A 17,155-nucleotide genomic window follows, 5' to 3' on the forward strand; every position below is an offset into this window, starting at 1 on the left:
GACTTTTTCAAACATAAAAAATCTGATAAAACTGATGAAAAATTATTCATTGAGTATAAAAACAGTTTTTCTATGAAAACTATATCAGATTGTTCACAATCAAACCTCTTTTTTCTTCTTTACTCTTTAGAACCATCATATAACTTTGAGGCTCTGGGGTTGTCTCAGTCACTCTTACCAAGGGCTGGTTGTCATAGTATTTTTAGAGTACGAAATTCAGAAATAATTGACTGTCAAAATGTTTTGTTACTATTAAACGAACGCCAAGAAGGAGGCTAGAGTCACAAGATAATGTGCTGAAATGACAAGAGTTGGAAAAGGCGATGGTTACGAGGCATTTGTCAGGAAGACATCTTTCAACAAAGGAGAAAAGAGACACAGGTTCTTCTCAGAGACTTGAAAACCCGCAAGCATACTTAAGATGAAATTAAACCAACAATTTATTTCTTGATGCATGCTTACTCCCTAATTCAAATCTTTATTCACTTTTTGGGTGGTACCAACTTTTCAAATGGCTGGCGTATTTGACCATGAGCCATCATAGATTTTTGGTTTTAGAAATCAAAAACCCACTAAAAATTGTATAGCCATCCCTTGTAAAAAAAAAAGAAGAAGAAAATACCTCGATTTTATCAAGTTTAGCATCACACCAGTAAAGTTTCTGCTCAATCAAATCGACAGCAATGCCATTTGGCCAGCCAAGTGATGTATTTGCAATGATTTTCCTTTCACTACCATCCAAATAGGCTCGCTCTATGAGTGCAACTTTTCCCCAGTCTGTCCAAAACATTAGACCAGCTTCAGGGTGAAGAGCCAATGCTCGAGGCTCATCTAGCGCTTCTGATATAACAATCTGAAATAAGCAAAAGCATAATCCATGAGATGAATATAACGGATTATGACACCCAGCGTCGTAATGGGCTTAGGTCTAACTCGAATAAATTATTTTTACTAGAGAACACAATTGTTACAAAAAAAGAAAGCTAGAAAATGAAAAAAAAACACGAGCAATAGCAAAAACAAAAGTTGCAGGGAGTTATAAAAAAGAAAAGTGAAGTTCCAATTGCCAGCAGCAAATGGCTTAAAAATTTCAAATGTCTTCAGCAGCCAAGTAGAGAGAACTTATGTCTAAAACAATATAAAAGAATTCTCTCAGAGAATATTCAAATTTTACGATGAAGGTACACTCATAGAATCAGAACAGAGGACACCTCAGCTCGTTGTTTCCCCCTTTCTTCTGATTCTAATGCTAAAATATTTGACTGATTGCTGCTGGCAGAGATTGTACCACTCATTTATATTACCGGGAGGCTTAAATGGACTAAAAGGACTGACGCTTTGAGACCATGACGCAAAAGATCAAGTAAAGGTATATTTTTCAAAGAAAGCACATTAGCGACTTAAGCCCTAAAAAAAAAGTAGTGCAAATAACTGAAGCCTCTCGCCATATGATACACCTTACAATAAAACAAATGTGTACTATCCAGAAGCATTTTGCCAAACTTACCAAACTTTATCCGAGATCATGGTTTTACCTCTACGATAAGCTCTAGCCTCTCATATTTAGCACACTCCAAAAATGAATTTTTGTTTTTATTTACAGATGGGACTGGAGCAAGACATCTTCTGGTAAGGCTACGTAAAGCTATAGTACCAACTGAGACTAACGGGTCACAGTTGCAGAGCAACAAGACCGTCCATCAGATTAGAATTAAACCCTCTAAAGGCCCAACAAAAGTCCAAGTTGTCATTCAAGAAGCCCGTTTTAGGAATGCAGATGATAGAGAATGGCCAATCTCCCACAAGATACAAATGAGCACGGACACGCTAGACCATCACTTCATATACGGGATAATTTCCATTCGTCTTAGTTTTTAACGATGCTCCTTATTTCTAGTGTAAAATGCTTATTTTTAAATTTAATTGGGATTAAAAGTCAAAGTCTAGCATAAAGAGCAAGGTATTTCGGAGGGGGCAGCTCGCTTCATATACGGGATAATTTCTATTCGTCTTAGTTTTTAACGATGCTCCTTATTTGTAGTTGAAAATTCTTTTTTTTTATTTTAATTTGTTTTAATAATCAGAGTATAGCATAAAGAGCAAGTTAGTTCGGAGGATGTCGATCGCTTCATAGAACTGATGCTTTTAAGTAGTCTTATTTTTTATTTATGTTACTCATGTCTATATGAAAATGCTTATTTTTTATTTTAAGTTGTATGAAAAGTCAAAGTCTATAAGAAAGAGGGTGGTATTTAGGAGGTATTTAGGAGGGTGCAGTTCACTTCATATACTGGATAATTTGCATTCGTCTTAGTTTTTAATGATGCTCCTTATTTCTAGTTGAAAATGCTTATTTTTTAATTTAATTGGGATAAAAAGTCTAAGTCTAGCATAAAGAGCAAGGGATTTAGGAGGGTGCAGATCACTTCATATACGGGATAAATTCTATTCGTCTTAGTTTTTAACGATGCTCCTTACTTCTAGTTGACAATGCTTGTCTTTAAATTTAATTATGGTGAAAAGTCTAGCATAAAGAGCAAGATATTACGGAGGGGGCAGCTCTCTTCATATACGGGATAATTTGTATTTGTCTTAGTATTTAATGATGCTCCTTATTTCAAGTTGAAAATGCTTATTTTTTAATTTAATTGGGATGAAAAGTCAAAGTCTAGCATAAAGAGCAAGGTATTTCTGAGGGTGAAGCTTACTTCATATACGGGATAATTTACATTCGTCTTAGTTTTTAAAGATGCTCCTTATTTCTAGTTTAAAATTCTTTTTTTTTAATTTAATTAGAATAAAAAGTCAAAGTCTAGAATAAAGAGCAAGGTATTTCGGAGGGGGGCAGCTCGCTTCATATACCGGATAATTTCTATTCATCTTAGTTTTTAATGATGCTCATTATTTCAAGTTGAAAATGCTTATTTTTTCATTTAATTAGGATGAAAAGTCAAAGTCTAGCATAAAGAGCAAGGTATTTCGGAGGGGGCAGCTCGCTTCACAAACGGGATAATTTCCATTCGTCTTCGTTTTTAAAGATGCTCCTTATTTATAGTTCAAAATTCTTATTTTTTAATTTAATTGGGATGAAAAGTCAGAGTCTAGCATAAAGAGCAAGGTATTTCGGAGGGGGCAGCTCACTTCATATACCGGATGATTTGCATTCGTGTTAGTTTTTAATGATGTTCCTCATTTCTAGATGAAAATGCTTATTTTTTAATTTAATTTGGATGAAAAGTCAAAGTCTAGAATAAAGAGCAAGGTATTTAGGAGGGTGAAGTTCGCTCCATATACTGGATAATTTGCATTCGTCTTACTTTTTAATTATGCTCCTTATTTCCAATTGAAAATGCTTATTTTTTAATTTAATTGGGATGAAAAGTCAAAGTCTAGCATAAAGAACAAGGTATTTAGGAGGGTGTAGTTCACTTCATATACGGGATAATTTCTATTCGTCTTGGGTTCTAATGACGCTCCTTATTTTCAGTTGAAAATGCTTATTTTTTAGTTTAATTGGGATGAAAATTTAAAGTCTAGCATAAAGAGCACAGTATCTAGGAGGGGGGCAGGTCACGTTATATACGGGATAATTTGCATTCGTCTTAGGTTCTAGTGATGCTCCTTATTTCTAGTTAAAAATGCTTATTTTTTAATTTAATTGGGATGAAAAAGTGAAAGTCTAGCATAAAGAGCAAGGTATTTAGGAGGGTGCAGTTCACTTCATATACCGAATAATTTCTATTCGTCTTAGTTTTTAATGATGCTCCTTATTTCTAGTTGAAAATGCTTATTTTTTAATTTAATTGGGATGAAAAGTCAAAGTCTAGTATAAAGAGCAAGGTATTACGGAGGGTGCAGCTCTAGTCATATACGTTATAATTAGCAGTCGTCTAAGTTTTTAATGATGATCCTTATTTATAGTTAAAAATTAGTATTTTTTAATGAAATTGTTATGAAAAAGTGAAAGTCTATAATAAAGATCAATGTAGTTAGGAGGGCTCCTTTCAATTCATATACCGGATAATTTCTATTCGTCTTAGTTTTTTATGATTCTTCTTATTTTTGTATTAAATTGATTATTCTTTAAATTAATTGGGGTAAAATTTCGTAGTATATAATAAATAAAAAGGTAATTTATTAGTGGGCAGTTAACTTTATATACCGGATAATTTCTATTTGTCTTAGTTTTTAATGATGCTCCTTATTTCTAGTTGAAAATGCTTATTTTTTAATTTAATTGGGATGAAAAGTCAAAGTCTAGCATAAAGAGCAAGGTATTTAGGAGGGTGCAGTTCACTTCATATACCGTATAATTTCTATTTGTCTTAGTTTTTGATATTGCTCCTTTTTCCATTTGAAAATGCTTATTTTTTAATTTAATTGGGATGAAAAATCAAAGTCTAGCATAAAGAGCAAGGGATTTATGAGTGTGACGTTCTATTCATATAAGGGATAATTTCCATTCGTCTTATTTTTTAACGATGCTCCTTACTTCTAGTTTAAATTGCTTATTTTTTAATTTAATTCGGGTGAAAAGTCAGTCTAGTATAAAGGACAAGGTGTTTCGGAGGGGCCACTTGCTTACTAAAACGTCTACATTTCATTCTGATTCGATTTTTATTAATATCCATATTTATAGTTTAAAATTATTATTTTTCTATTTAATGGTGGTGAAAAGTCATAAGTCTAGTATAAATAGCAGGATCTTTCGGAGTGGGCAGCTCACTTCATATACCGGATAATTTGCATTCGTCTTAGTTTTTAATGATGCTCCTTATTTCTAGTCGAAAATTCTTATTTTTGAATTTAATTGGGATGAAAAGTCAAATTCAAGCATAAAGAGCAAAGTATTTCGGAGGGGGCAGCTCGCTTCATAACCGGCATAATGTCCAGTCGTCTTAGTTTTTAAAAATGCGCATTATTTCTATTTGAAATTGATTATTTTTAATTTAATGTGGATTAAAATTCAAATTCTATAATAAAGAGCAAGGTATTACGGAGGGGGCAGCTCGCTTCATAGACGGGATAATTTGCCTTTGTCTTAGTTTTTAATGATGCTCCTTATTTCCAGTTGAAAATGCTTATTTTTTAATTTAATTGGGGTGAAAAGTCAAAGTCTAGCATAAAGAGCAAGGTATTTCTGAGGGTGCAGCTCACTTCATATACGGGATAATTTCCATTCGTCTTAGTTTTTAACGATGCTCCTTATTTCTAGTTGACAATGCTTGTTTTTTAATTTAATTAGGATGAAAAGTCTAGCATAAAGAGCAAGGTATTTCGGAGGGGGCAGCTCTCTTCAAATACGGGATAATTTCTATTTGTCTTAGTTTTTAACGATGATCCTTATTTCTAGTTGAAAATGCTTATTTTTTAATTTAATTATGATAAAAAGTCAAAGTCTAGCATAAAGAGCAAGGTATTTCGGAGGGGGTAGCTCACTTCATATACCGGATGATTTGCATTCGTCTTATTTTTTAAGGATGTTCCTCATTTATAGATGAAAATGCTTATTTTTTAATTTAATTGGGATGAAAAGTCAAAGTCTAGCATAAAGAGCAAGGTATTTAGGAGGGTGCAGTTCACTTCATATACTGGATAATTTGCATTCGTCTTAGTTTTTAATGATGCTCCTTATTTCTAGTTGAAAATGCTTATTTTTTAATTTAATTGGGATAAAAAGTCAAAGTCTAGCATAAAGAGCAAGGTATTTAGGAGGGTGCAGTTCACTTCATATAACGGATAATTTCTATTCGTCTTAGTTTTTATTGAAGCTCCTTATTTCTAGTTGAAAATGCTTATTTTTTAATTTAATTGGGATGAAAAGTCAAAGTCTAGCATAAAGAGCAAGGAATTTCGGAGGGGGCAGCTCGCTTCATATACGGGATAATTTGCATTCGTCTTAGTTTTTAATGATGCTACTTATTTCAAGTTGAAAATTCTTATTTTTTAATTTAATTGGGATGAAAAGTCAAAGTCTAGCATAAAGAGCAAGGTATTTAGGAGGGTGCAGCTCGCTGCATATACAGGATAATTTCTATTCGTCTTAGTTTTTAACGATGCTCCTTATTTCTAGTTGAAAAAGCTTATTTTTTAATTTAATTAGGATGAAAAGACAAAGTCTGGCATAAAAAGCAAGGTATTTCGGTGGGGACAGCTCACTTCACATACGGTATAAGTTCCATTTGTCTTAGATCTTAACTATTTTCCTTACTTTTAGTTGACAATGCTTATTTTTTAATTTACTTGTGATGAATATTCAAAGTCACAAATAAGGTGCAAGATCATACTGTGGTGGTCGCACACTTCATATACCGGATAATTTGAATTTGTCTTAGTTTTTAAAGATGGTCCTTATTTCTAGTTGAAAATGCTTATTTTTTAATTTAATTGGGATGAAAAGTCAAAGTCTAGCATAAAGAGCAAGGTATTTAGGACGGTGCAGTTCACTTCATATACTGGATAATTTGCATTCGTCTTAGTTTTTAATTATGCTCCTTATTTCTAGTTGAAAATGCTTATTTTTTAATTTAATTGGGATAAAAAGTCAAAGTCTAGCATAAAGAGCAAGGTATTTAGGAGGGTGCAGTTCACTTCATATAACGGATAATTTCTATTCGTCTTAGTTTTTATTGAAGCTCCTTATTTCTAGTTGAAAATGCTTATTTTTTAATTTAATTGGGATGAAAAGTCAAAGTCTAGCATAAAGAGCAAGGAATTTCGGAGGGGGCAGTTCACTTCATATACGGGATAATTTGCATTCGTCTTAGTTTTTAATGATGCTCCTTATTTCCAGTTGAAAATTCTTATTTTTTAATTTAATTGGGATGAAAAGTCAAAGTATAGCATAAAGAGCAAGGTATTTAGGAGGGTGCAGTTCACTTCATATAACGGATAATTTCTATTCGTCTTATGTTATAATGATGCTCCTTATTTCTAGTTGAAAATGCTTATTTTTTAATTTAATTGGGATGAAAAGTCAAAGTCTGGCATAAAGAGCAAGGTATTTCGGAGGGGGCAGCTCTCTTCATATACGGGATAATTTCCATTCGTCTTAGATTTTAAAGATGCTCCTTAGTTCTAGTTGAAAATTCTTATTTTTTAATTTAATTGTGATAAAAAGTCATAGTCTAGCATAAAGAGCAAGGTCTTTCGGAGGGGGTAGCTATATTCCTATACAGGAAGATTTTCATTCGTTTTAGTTTATAAGGATGTTCCTTATTTATAGATGAAAATTCTTATTTTTTAATTTAATTTGGATGAAAAGTCAAATTCTAGAATAAATAGCAAGGTATGTAGGACGGGGACGTTCACTTCATATACTGTATAATTTGCATTCGTGTTAGTTTTTAATTATGGTCCTTATTTCCAGTTGAAAACGCTTGTTTCTTAATCTAATTGGGCTGTAAAGTCACAGTCTAGCATAAAGAGCAAGGTATTTCGGAGGGTGGAGCTCGCTTCATATACGGTATAATTTGCATTCGTCTTAGTTTTTAATGATGCTCCTTATTTCCAGTTGAAAATGCTTATTTTTTAAATTTAATTGGTGTGAAAAGCCAAAGTCTAGCATAAAGAGCAGGGTATTTAGGAGGGTGCAGTTCACTTCATATACGGGATAATTTCTATTCGTCTTAGTTTTTAATGACGCTCCTTATTTCTAGTTGAAAATGCTTATTTTTTAATTTAATTGGGATGAAAAGTCAAAGTCTAGCATAAAGAGCAAGGTATTTAGGAGGGTGCAGTTCACTTCATATACCGAATAATTTCTATTCGTCTTAGTTTTTAATGATGCTCCTTATTTCTAGTTGAAAATGCTTATTTTTTAATTTAATTGGGATGAAAAGTCATAGTCTAGCATAAAGAGCAAGGTATTACGGAGGGGGCAGCTCGCTTCATATACGGGATAATTAGGATTCGTCTTAGTTTTTAATGATGCTCCTTATTTCTAGTTAAAAATGCTTATTTTTTAATTTAATTGGGATAAAAAGTCAAAGTCTAGCATAAAGAGCAGGGTATTTAGGAGGGTGCAGTTCACTTCATATACCGACTAATTTCTATTCGTCTTATTTATTAATGATTCTCCTTATTTTTATTTTAAAATTCTTATTTTTTAATTTAATTGGGATGAAAAGTCAAAGTCTAGCATAAAGAGCAGGGTATTTAGGAGGGTGCAGTTCACTTCATATACCGTATATTTTGTATTCGTCTTAGTTTTTAATGAAGTTCATTATTTCTAGTTGAAAATGCTTACTTTATAATTTAATTGGGATGAAATGTCGAAGTCTAGCATAAAGAGCAAGGTATTTCGGAGGGTGCAGTTAACTTCATATACAGCCTAAATTAGTTTTGTCTTATTTTTTTATAAGGATCATTATTAGTGTTGAAATTTCTTATTTTTTAATTTAATTTGGATTAAAATTCAAATTCTAGAATAAAGAGCCAGGTACTTATGAGGGTGCCGTTCACTTCATATACCGGATAAATTCTATTCGTCTTATTTTTTAATGATGCTCCTTATTTCTAGTTGAAAATGCTTATTTTTAATTTAATTGAGGTGAAAAGTCAAAGTCTAGTATAAAGAGCAAGGTATTTTGGAGGGGCAACTTGCATAATAAAATGGATAATTTTCATTCGTCTTCGTTTTTAATGATTCTACTTATTTCAAGTTGAAAATTATTATTTTTCTATTTAATTGGGATGAAAAGTCAAAGTCTAGAATAAAGAGCAAGGTATTTCGGAGGGTGCATCTCTCTTCATAAACCGGATAATGTGCATTAGTCTTAGTTTTTAATGATTCTCCTTATTTCTAGTTGAAAATTCTTATTTTTTAATTTAATTGGAATGAAAATTAAAAGTCTAGCATAAAGAGCAAGTTCTTTCGGAGGGGGCAGCTCGCTTCATAAACTGAATAATTTCCATTAGTCTTAGTTTTTAAAAATGATCCTTATTTATAGTTTAAAATGCTTATTTTTAAATTAATTTGGATGAAATGTCAAAGTCAAGCATAAAGAGCAAGGTATTACGGAGGGGGCAGCTCGTTTCACATATGGTATCAATTCGCTGTGTCTTATTTTATAAAGATGCTCCTTCTTTCCAGTTGAAAATGCTTATTTTTTAATTTAATTGGGGTGAAAAGTCAAAGTCTAGCACAAAGAGCAAGGTATTTCTGAGGGTGCAGCTCACTTCATATACGGGATAATTTCCATTCGTCTTAGTTTTTAACGATGCTCCTTATTTCTAGTTGAAAATGCTTGTTTTTTAATTTAATTAGGATAAAAAGTCAAAGTCTATCATAAATAGCAGGGTATATAGGAGGGTGCAGTTCACTTCATATACGGGATAATTTATATTCGTCTTTATTTTCAATGAAGCTCCTTATTTCCAGTTGAAAATACTTATTTTCTAATTTAATTAGGATAAAAAGTCAAAGTCTAGCATAAAGAGTAAGGTATTTAGGAGGGTGTAGTTCACTTCATATACCGAATAATTTCTATTCGTCTTAGTTTTTAATGATGCTCCTTATTTCTAGTTGAAAATGCTTATTTTTTAATTTAATTGTGATGAAAAGTCAAAGTCTAGCATAAAGAGCAAGGTATTAAGGAGGGGGCAGCTCGCTTCATATACGGGATAATTAGCATTTGTCTTAGTTTTTAATGAAGCTCCTTATTTATAGTTAAAAATGCGTATTTTTTAATTAAATTGGGATGAAAAGTGAAAGTCTAGCATAAAGAGCAAGGTATTTAGGAGGGTGCAGTTCACTTCATATACCGAATAATTTCTATTCGTCTTAGTTTTTAATGATGCTCCTTATTTCTAGTTGAAAATGCTTATTCTTTAATTTAATTGGGATGAAAAGTCAAAGTCTAGCATAAAGAGCAGGGTATTTAGTAGTGTGCTGTTCACTTCATATACGGTATATTTTCTATTCGTCTTAGTTTTTAATGATGCTCATTATTTACAGTTTAAAATGCTTACTTTATAATTTATTTGGGATGAAATGTCGAAGTCTAGTATTAATAGCAAGGTAGTTCGGAGGGTGCAGTTCACTTCATATACCGTATAATTTCTATTCGTCTTAGTTTTTGATGATGCTCCTTATTTCCAGGTGAAAATGCTTATTTTTAATTTAATTGGGATGAAAAGTCAAAGTCTAGCATAAAGAGCAAGGTACTTAGGAGGGTGACGTTCACTTCATATACCGGATTAATTCTATTCGTCTTAGTTTTTAATGATGCTCCTTATTTCTAGTTGAAAATGCTTATTTTTTAATTTAATTGGGATGAAATGTCAAAGTCTAGCATAAAGAGCAAGGTATTTAGGAGGGTGCAGTTCACTTCATATACAGAATAATTTCTATTTGTCATAGTTTTTGATAATGCTCCTTATTTATAGTTGAAAATGCTTATTTTTTAATTTAAATTGTGATGAAAATTCAAAGTCTAGCATAAAGAGCAAGGTATTAAGGAGGGGGCAACTCGCTTCATATACGGGATAATTAGCATTCGTCTTAGTTTTTAATGATGCTCCTTATTTCTATTTGAAAATGCTTATTTTTTAATTAAATTGGGATAAAAAGTCAAAGTCTAGCATAAAGAGCAGGGTATTTAGGAGGGCGCAGATCACTTCATATACAGAATAATTTCTATTCTTCTTAGTTTTTAATGATTCTTCTTATTTTTAGTTTAAAATGCTTATTCTTTAATTTAATTGGGATAAAAAGTCAAAGTCTAGCATAAAGAGCAGGGTATTTAGGAGGGTGCAGTTCACTTCATATACCGTATTTTTTCTATTCGTCTTAGTTTTTCATGATGTTCATTATTTCCAGATGAAAATGCTTACTTTTTAATTTAATTGGGATGAAATGTCGAAGTCTAGCATAAGGAGCACGGTATTTCGGAGGGTGCAGTTCACTTCATATACCTTATAATTTCTATTCGTCATAGTTTTTTATGATACTCCTTATTTCCAGTTGAAAATGCTTATTTTTAATTTAATTGGGATGAAAAATCAAAGTCTAGCATAAAGAGCACGGTAATTATGAGGGGGCAGTTCACTTCATATACCGGATTAAGTCTTTTCGTCTTATTTTTTAATGATGCTCCTTATTTCTAGTTGAAAATGCTTATTTTTAATTTAATTGAGGTGAAAAGTCAAAGTCTAGTATAAAGAGCAAGGTATTTTGGAGGGGCAACTTGCTTCATATACGGGCTAATTTTCATTAGTCTTCGTTTTTAATGATTCTACTTATTTATAGTTGAAAATTATTATTTTTCTATTTATTTTGGATGAAAATTCAAAGTCTAGTATAAAGAGCAAGGTATTTCGGATGGGGCATCTCGCTTCATATATGGTATAATTATCATTCGTCTTAGTTTTTAATGATGCTCCTTATTTCGAGTTGAAAATTATTATTATTTACTTTATTTTGGATGAAAAGTCAATGTATAGAATAAAGAGCAAAGTATTTCGGAGGGGGCAGCTCGCTTCATAAACGGCATAATTTCCATACTACTTATTTTTTAACAATGCGCCTTATTTCTATTTTAAATTGCTTTTTTTTAATTTAATTGGGATGAAAAGTCAAATTCTATTATAAAGATCAAGGTATTAAGGAGGGGGCATCTCGTTTCATATATGGGATAATTTGCATTCGTATTATTTTTTAATGATGCTCCTTCTTTACAGTTGAAAATACTTATTTTTTTATTTAATTGGGTTGAAAAGTCAAAGTCTAGCACAAAGAGCAAGGTATTTCTGAGGGTGCAGCTCACTTCATATACGGGATAATTTCCATTCGTCTTAGTTTTTAACGATGCTCCTTATTTCTAGTTGAAAATGCTTATTTTTTAATTTAATTAGAATGAAAAGTCAAAGTCTAGCATAAAGAGAAGGGTATATAGGAGGGTGCAGCTCACATCATATACGGGATAATTTCTATTCGTCTTTGTTTTTAATGACGCTCCTTATTTCCAGTTGAAAATGCTTATTTTCTAATTTAATTAGGATAAAAAGTCAAAGTCTAGCATAAAGAGTAAGGTATTTAGGAGAGTGTAGCTCACTTCATATACCGAATAATTTCTATTCGTCATAGTTTTTAATGATGCTCCTTATTTCTAGTCGAAAATGCTTATTTTTTAATTTAAATTGGGATGAAAAGTCAAAGTCTAGCATAAAGAGCAAGGTATTTCGGAGGGTGCAGCTCGCTTCATATACGGGATAATTAGCATTTGTCTTAGTTTTTAATGATGCTCCTTATTTCTAGTTGAAAATGCGTATTTTTTAATTAAATTGGGATAAAAAGTCAAAGTCTAGCATAAAGAGCAGGGTATTTAGGAGGGCGCAGTTCACTTCATATACCGTATAATTTCTATTCGTCTTAGTTTTTAATGATTCTCCTTATTTCTAGTTGAAAATGCTTATTCTTTAATTTAATTGGGATGAAAAGTCAAAGTCTAGCATAAAGAGCATGGTATTTAGGTGGGTGCAGTTCACTTCATATACCGTATATATTCGATTCGTCTTAGTTTTTTATGATGCTCATTATTTCCAGTTGAAAATTCTTACTTTATAATTTAATTGTGATGAAATGTCGAAGTCTAGAATAAAGAGCAAGGTATTTAGGAGGGTGCAGTTCACTTCATATACCGAATAAGTTCTATTTGTCTTAGTTTTTGATATTGCTACTTTTTCCATGTGAAAATGCTTATTTTTTAATTTAATTTGGATGAAAAATCAAAGTCTAGCATAAAGAGCAAGGGATTTATGAGGGTGAAGTTCACTTCTTATACCGGATTAATTAATTAATTGCTATTCAGTCTTAGTTTTTAATGAGTGTCTCCATATAGCATTTTCTAGTCTGTGAAAATTCTTATTTTTAAATTTAATTGGGATGAAAAATGAAAGTCTTGCAAAAAGTGCAATGTACTTATGATTGGTCATTTAACTTCTTATTCGTGATTAATTTCTCGTAGTAGTAGTGTTTTACGATGCTCAGTACTTCTAGTTGAAAATGATTTTTTTTAAATTTAAATGGGGTGAAATGTCAGTCTAGCATAAAGAGAAATGTATTTCGGAGGGGGAACTCGCTTCATATACGGGATAATTTGCATTCGTCTTAGTTTTTAATGATGCTCCTTATTTCTAGTTGAAAATGATTATTTTTCTATTTAATTGGGGTGAAAAGTCAAAGTCTAGAATAAATAGCAAGGTATTTCGGAGGGGGCATCTCGCTTCATAAACGGTAAAATTTGCAATCGTCTTAGTTTTTAATGATGCTACTTCTTTCGAGTTTAAAATTATTATTTATTAATATAATTGGGTTTAAAAGTCAAAGTCTATCAAAAATAGCAAAGAATTTCTGAGGTGGCAGCTCGCTTCATAAACTGGATAATTTCCATTAGTCGTAGATTTTAAAAAAGCTCCTTATTTCTAGTTTAAAATTATTATTTTTAATTTTATTTGGATTAAAAGTCATAGTCAATCATAAATAGCAAGGTATTTCGGAGGGGGCAGCTCGTTTCACATACGGGATAATTTGCATTTGTCTTAGTTTTTAATGATGCTCCTTATTTCCAGTTGAAAATGCTTATTTTTTAATTTAATTGGGGTGAAAAGTCAAAGTCTAGCACAAAGAGCAAGGTATTTCTGAGGGTGCAGCTCACTTCATATACGGGATAATTTCCATTCGTCTTAGTTTTTAACGATGCTCCTTATTTCTAGTTGAAAATGCTTATTTTTTAATTTAATTAGGATGAAAAGTCAAAGTCTAGCATAAAGAGCAGGGTATATAGGAGGGTGCAGTTCACTTCATATACGGGATAATTTCTATTCGTCTTTATTTTCAATGACGCTCCTTATTTCTAGTTGAAAATGCTTATTTTTTAATTTAATTGGGATGAAAAGTCAAAGTCTAGCATAAAGAGCATGGTATTTAGGAGGGTGCAGTTCACTTCATATACCGAATAATTTCTATTCGTCTTAGTTTTTAATGATGCTCCTTATTTCTAGTTGAAAATGCTTATTTTTTAATTTAATTGGGATGAAAAGTCAAAGTCTAGCATAAAGAGCAATGTATTACGGAGGGTGCCACTCTATTCATATACGGTATACTTTTAAGTCGTATTATTATTTTAGGATTCTAATGATTTATATATTACTATGCGTATTTTTTAATTAAATTGTGATGAAAAGTCTTAGTCTATAATATATAGAAGTGGCTGTATGAGTTCGGATTTAACGTAATATAAATACTCTTGTCTAGTCTTATTTGAATATTTTTTTTATTAGAAGTGTCCTTCTAAAATGCTTATTTTTTAATTTAATGATTATAACATTCCACCGTCTATAATAAATTTCAGTGGCTTCAGTATGTATACGTGAAGCTCAGAGACCTTCGATTTTCTAGGAGAAGTAAAACTCATCTTCTCTAATAAGATACGGTCGACTACGCTTACTTTTTAATTTTATTTTTGTGAAATGTCGATTTAGATAAAACAGATAAATTTAATTTCTTAGGTTGCCTTTAAAGATTTAACACTGCGAAATACTATATTTAGATTAGTTTATCATTAATCATTTGTACTGTTGAAAATTATTATTTTTTAATTTACTTTGGATGAAATATCAAAGTCTAGAATAATGATCAAGGGACTTATGAGGGAGCAGTTCACTTCATAGACCGGATTAATTCTATTCGTCTTAGTTTTTAATGATGCTCCTTATTTCCAGTTTAAAATGCTTATTTTTTAATTTAATTGGGATGAAAAGTCAAAGTCTAGCAAAAAGAGCAAGGTATTTCGGAGGGGCAGCTCGCTTCATATACGGGATAATTTGCATTCGTCTTAGTTTTTAAGGATGCTCCATATTTCGAGTTGAAAATTCTTATTTTTTAATTTAATTGGTCTTTAATTGGTTTAATTGGTTTAATTTAAGTCAAAGTCTAGCATAAAGAGCAAGGTATTTCTGAGGGTGCAGCTTACTTCATATACGGGATAATTTCCATTCTTCTTAGTTTTTAGCGATGATCCTTATTTACAGTTGACAATGCTTGTTTTTTAATTTAATTGGAATAAAAAGTCAAAGTTTAGCATAAATAGAAAGGTCTATCGGAGGGTGCAGGTCAATTCATATACCGTATAATTTGCTATTCGTCGTAATTTTCAATGACGCTCCTTATTTCTAGATGAAAATGCTTATTTTTTAATTTAATTGGGATGAAAAGTCAAAGTCTAGCATAAAGAGCAAGGTATTTAGGAGGGTGTAGTTCACTTCATATACCGAATAATTTCTATTCGTCTTAGTTTTTAATGATGCTCCTTATTTCTAGTCGAAAATGCTTATTTTTCAATGTAATTGGGATGAAAAGTCAAAGTCTAGAATAAAGAGCAAGGTATTTCTGAGGGTGCAGCTCTCATCATATACGGGATAATTTGAATTCGTATTAGTTTTTAATGATGATCCTTATTTCTAGTTAAAAATGCGTATTTTTTAATTTAATTGGGATGAAAAGTGAAAGTCTATCATAAAGAGCAAGGTATTTAGGAGGGCGCAGTTAACTTCATATACAGAATAATTTCTATTCGTCTTAGTTTTTAATGATGCTTCTTATTTTTAGTTGAAAATGCTTATTCTTTAATTTAATTGTGATGAAAAGTCAAAGTCTAGCATAAAGAGCACGGTATTTAGGAGGGTGCAGTTCACTTCATATACGGTATATTTTCTATTCGTCTTAGTTTTTAATGAAGCTCATTATTTACATTTTAAAATGCTTACTTTATAATTTAATTGGGATGAAAAGTCGAAGTCTAGTATTAGGAGCATGATATTTAGGAGGGTGCAGTTCACTTCATATACCGAATAATTTCTATTCGTCTTAGTTTTTGATGATGCTCCTTATTTCCAGTTGAAAATGCTTATTTTTTAATTTCATTGGGATGAAAAGTCAAAGTCTAGCATAAAGAGCAAGGTAATTAGGAGGGTGCTGTTCACTTCATATACCGGATAAATTCTATTCGTCTTAGTTTTTAATGATGCTCCTTACTTCTAGTTGAAAATGCTTATTTTTTAATTTAATTGGGGTGAAAAGTCAAAGTCTAGCATAAAGAGCAAGGTATTTCGGAGGGGCAACTCGCTTCATATACGGGATAATTTCCATTCGTCTTAGTTTTTAATGATGCTCCTTATTTCCAGTTGAAAATGCTTATTTTTCAATTTAATTGGGATGAAAAGTCAAAGTCTAGTATAAAGAGCAAGGTATTTCGGAGGGGGCAGCTCACTTCATATACCGGAATAATTTGCATTCTTCTTAGTTTTTAACGATGCTCCCTATTTCCAGTTGACAATTCTAGATTTTTTTTTTTCCTAGGTTGAAAAGTCAAAGTCTAGTATACGGAGCAAGGTATTTTGGAGGGGGCCTCTCATTTCATATATGGGATAAGTTGCAGGAGTCATAGTTTTTAATCATGATCCTTCTTTCCAGTTGAAAATGCTTATTTTTTAATTTAATTGGGATGAAAAGTCAAAGTCTAGCACAAAGAGCAAGGTATTTCTGAGGGTGCAGCTTACTTCATATACGGGATAATTTCCATTCGTCTTAGGTATTAGATATTCTCCTTAATTCTAGTTGACAATTATTGTTTTTTAATTTAATTAGGATGAAAAGTCAAAGTCTAGCATAAAGAGCAAGGTATTTCGGAGGGGGCAGCTCGCTTCACATACGGGATAATTTCCATTCGTCTTAGTTTTTAAAGATGATCCTTATTTCTAGTTGAAAATGCTTATTTTTTAATTTAATTTGTATGTAAAGTCAAAGTCTAGCATAAAGAGCAAGGTATTTAGGAGGAGGCAGCTCTCTTCATATACCTGATAATTTTCAGTCGTGTTATTTTTTAATTATGTTCCTCATTTATAGTTGAATATACTTATTTTTTAATTTAAGTTGTATGAAAAGTCAAAGTCTAGCATAAAGATCACGGTATTTAGGACGGTGAAGTTCTCTCCATATACGTGATAATTTGCATTCGTCTTAGTTTTTAATTATGCTCATTATATCCAGTTTAAAACTATTATTTTTTAATTTACTTTGTATGAACATTCAGAGTCTAGAATAAATAGCACAGTGTTTCGGAGGGTGTAGCTCGCTTCATATATTGGATAATTA

General features: G+C 31.6%; 1 protein-coding gene across 1 annotated transcript in view; it reads right to left on the reverse strand.

Moving 5' to 3' along the window:
- Positions 1 to 17,155, reverse strand: part of arr (low-density lipoprotein receptor-related protein 6) — a 144,859-nt gene that overhangs the window by 53,137 nt on the left and 74,567 nt on the right. Inside the window, exon 9 of the mRNA XM_089089617.1 lies at positions 623 to 853. Within this exon, the coding sequence (XP_088945743.1) occupies positions 623 to 853 (231 nt within the window). The remainder of the gene's footprint in view (positions 1 to 622; positions 854 to 17,155) is intronic.

Source organism: Artemia sp. Qi Xiang Cuo, chromosome 5 (genome assembly GCF_049724085.1).
Source record: "Artemia sp. Qi Xiang Cuo chromosome 5, ASM4972408v1, whole genome shotgun sequence".
NCBI classification, from domain to species: Eukaryota; Metazoa; Arthropoda; class Branchiopoda; order Anostraca; family Artemiidae; genus Artemia; species Artemia sp. Qi Xiang Cuo.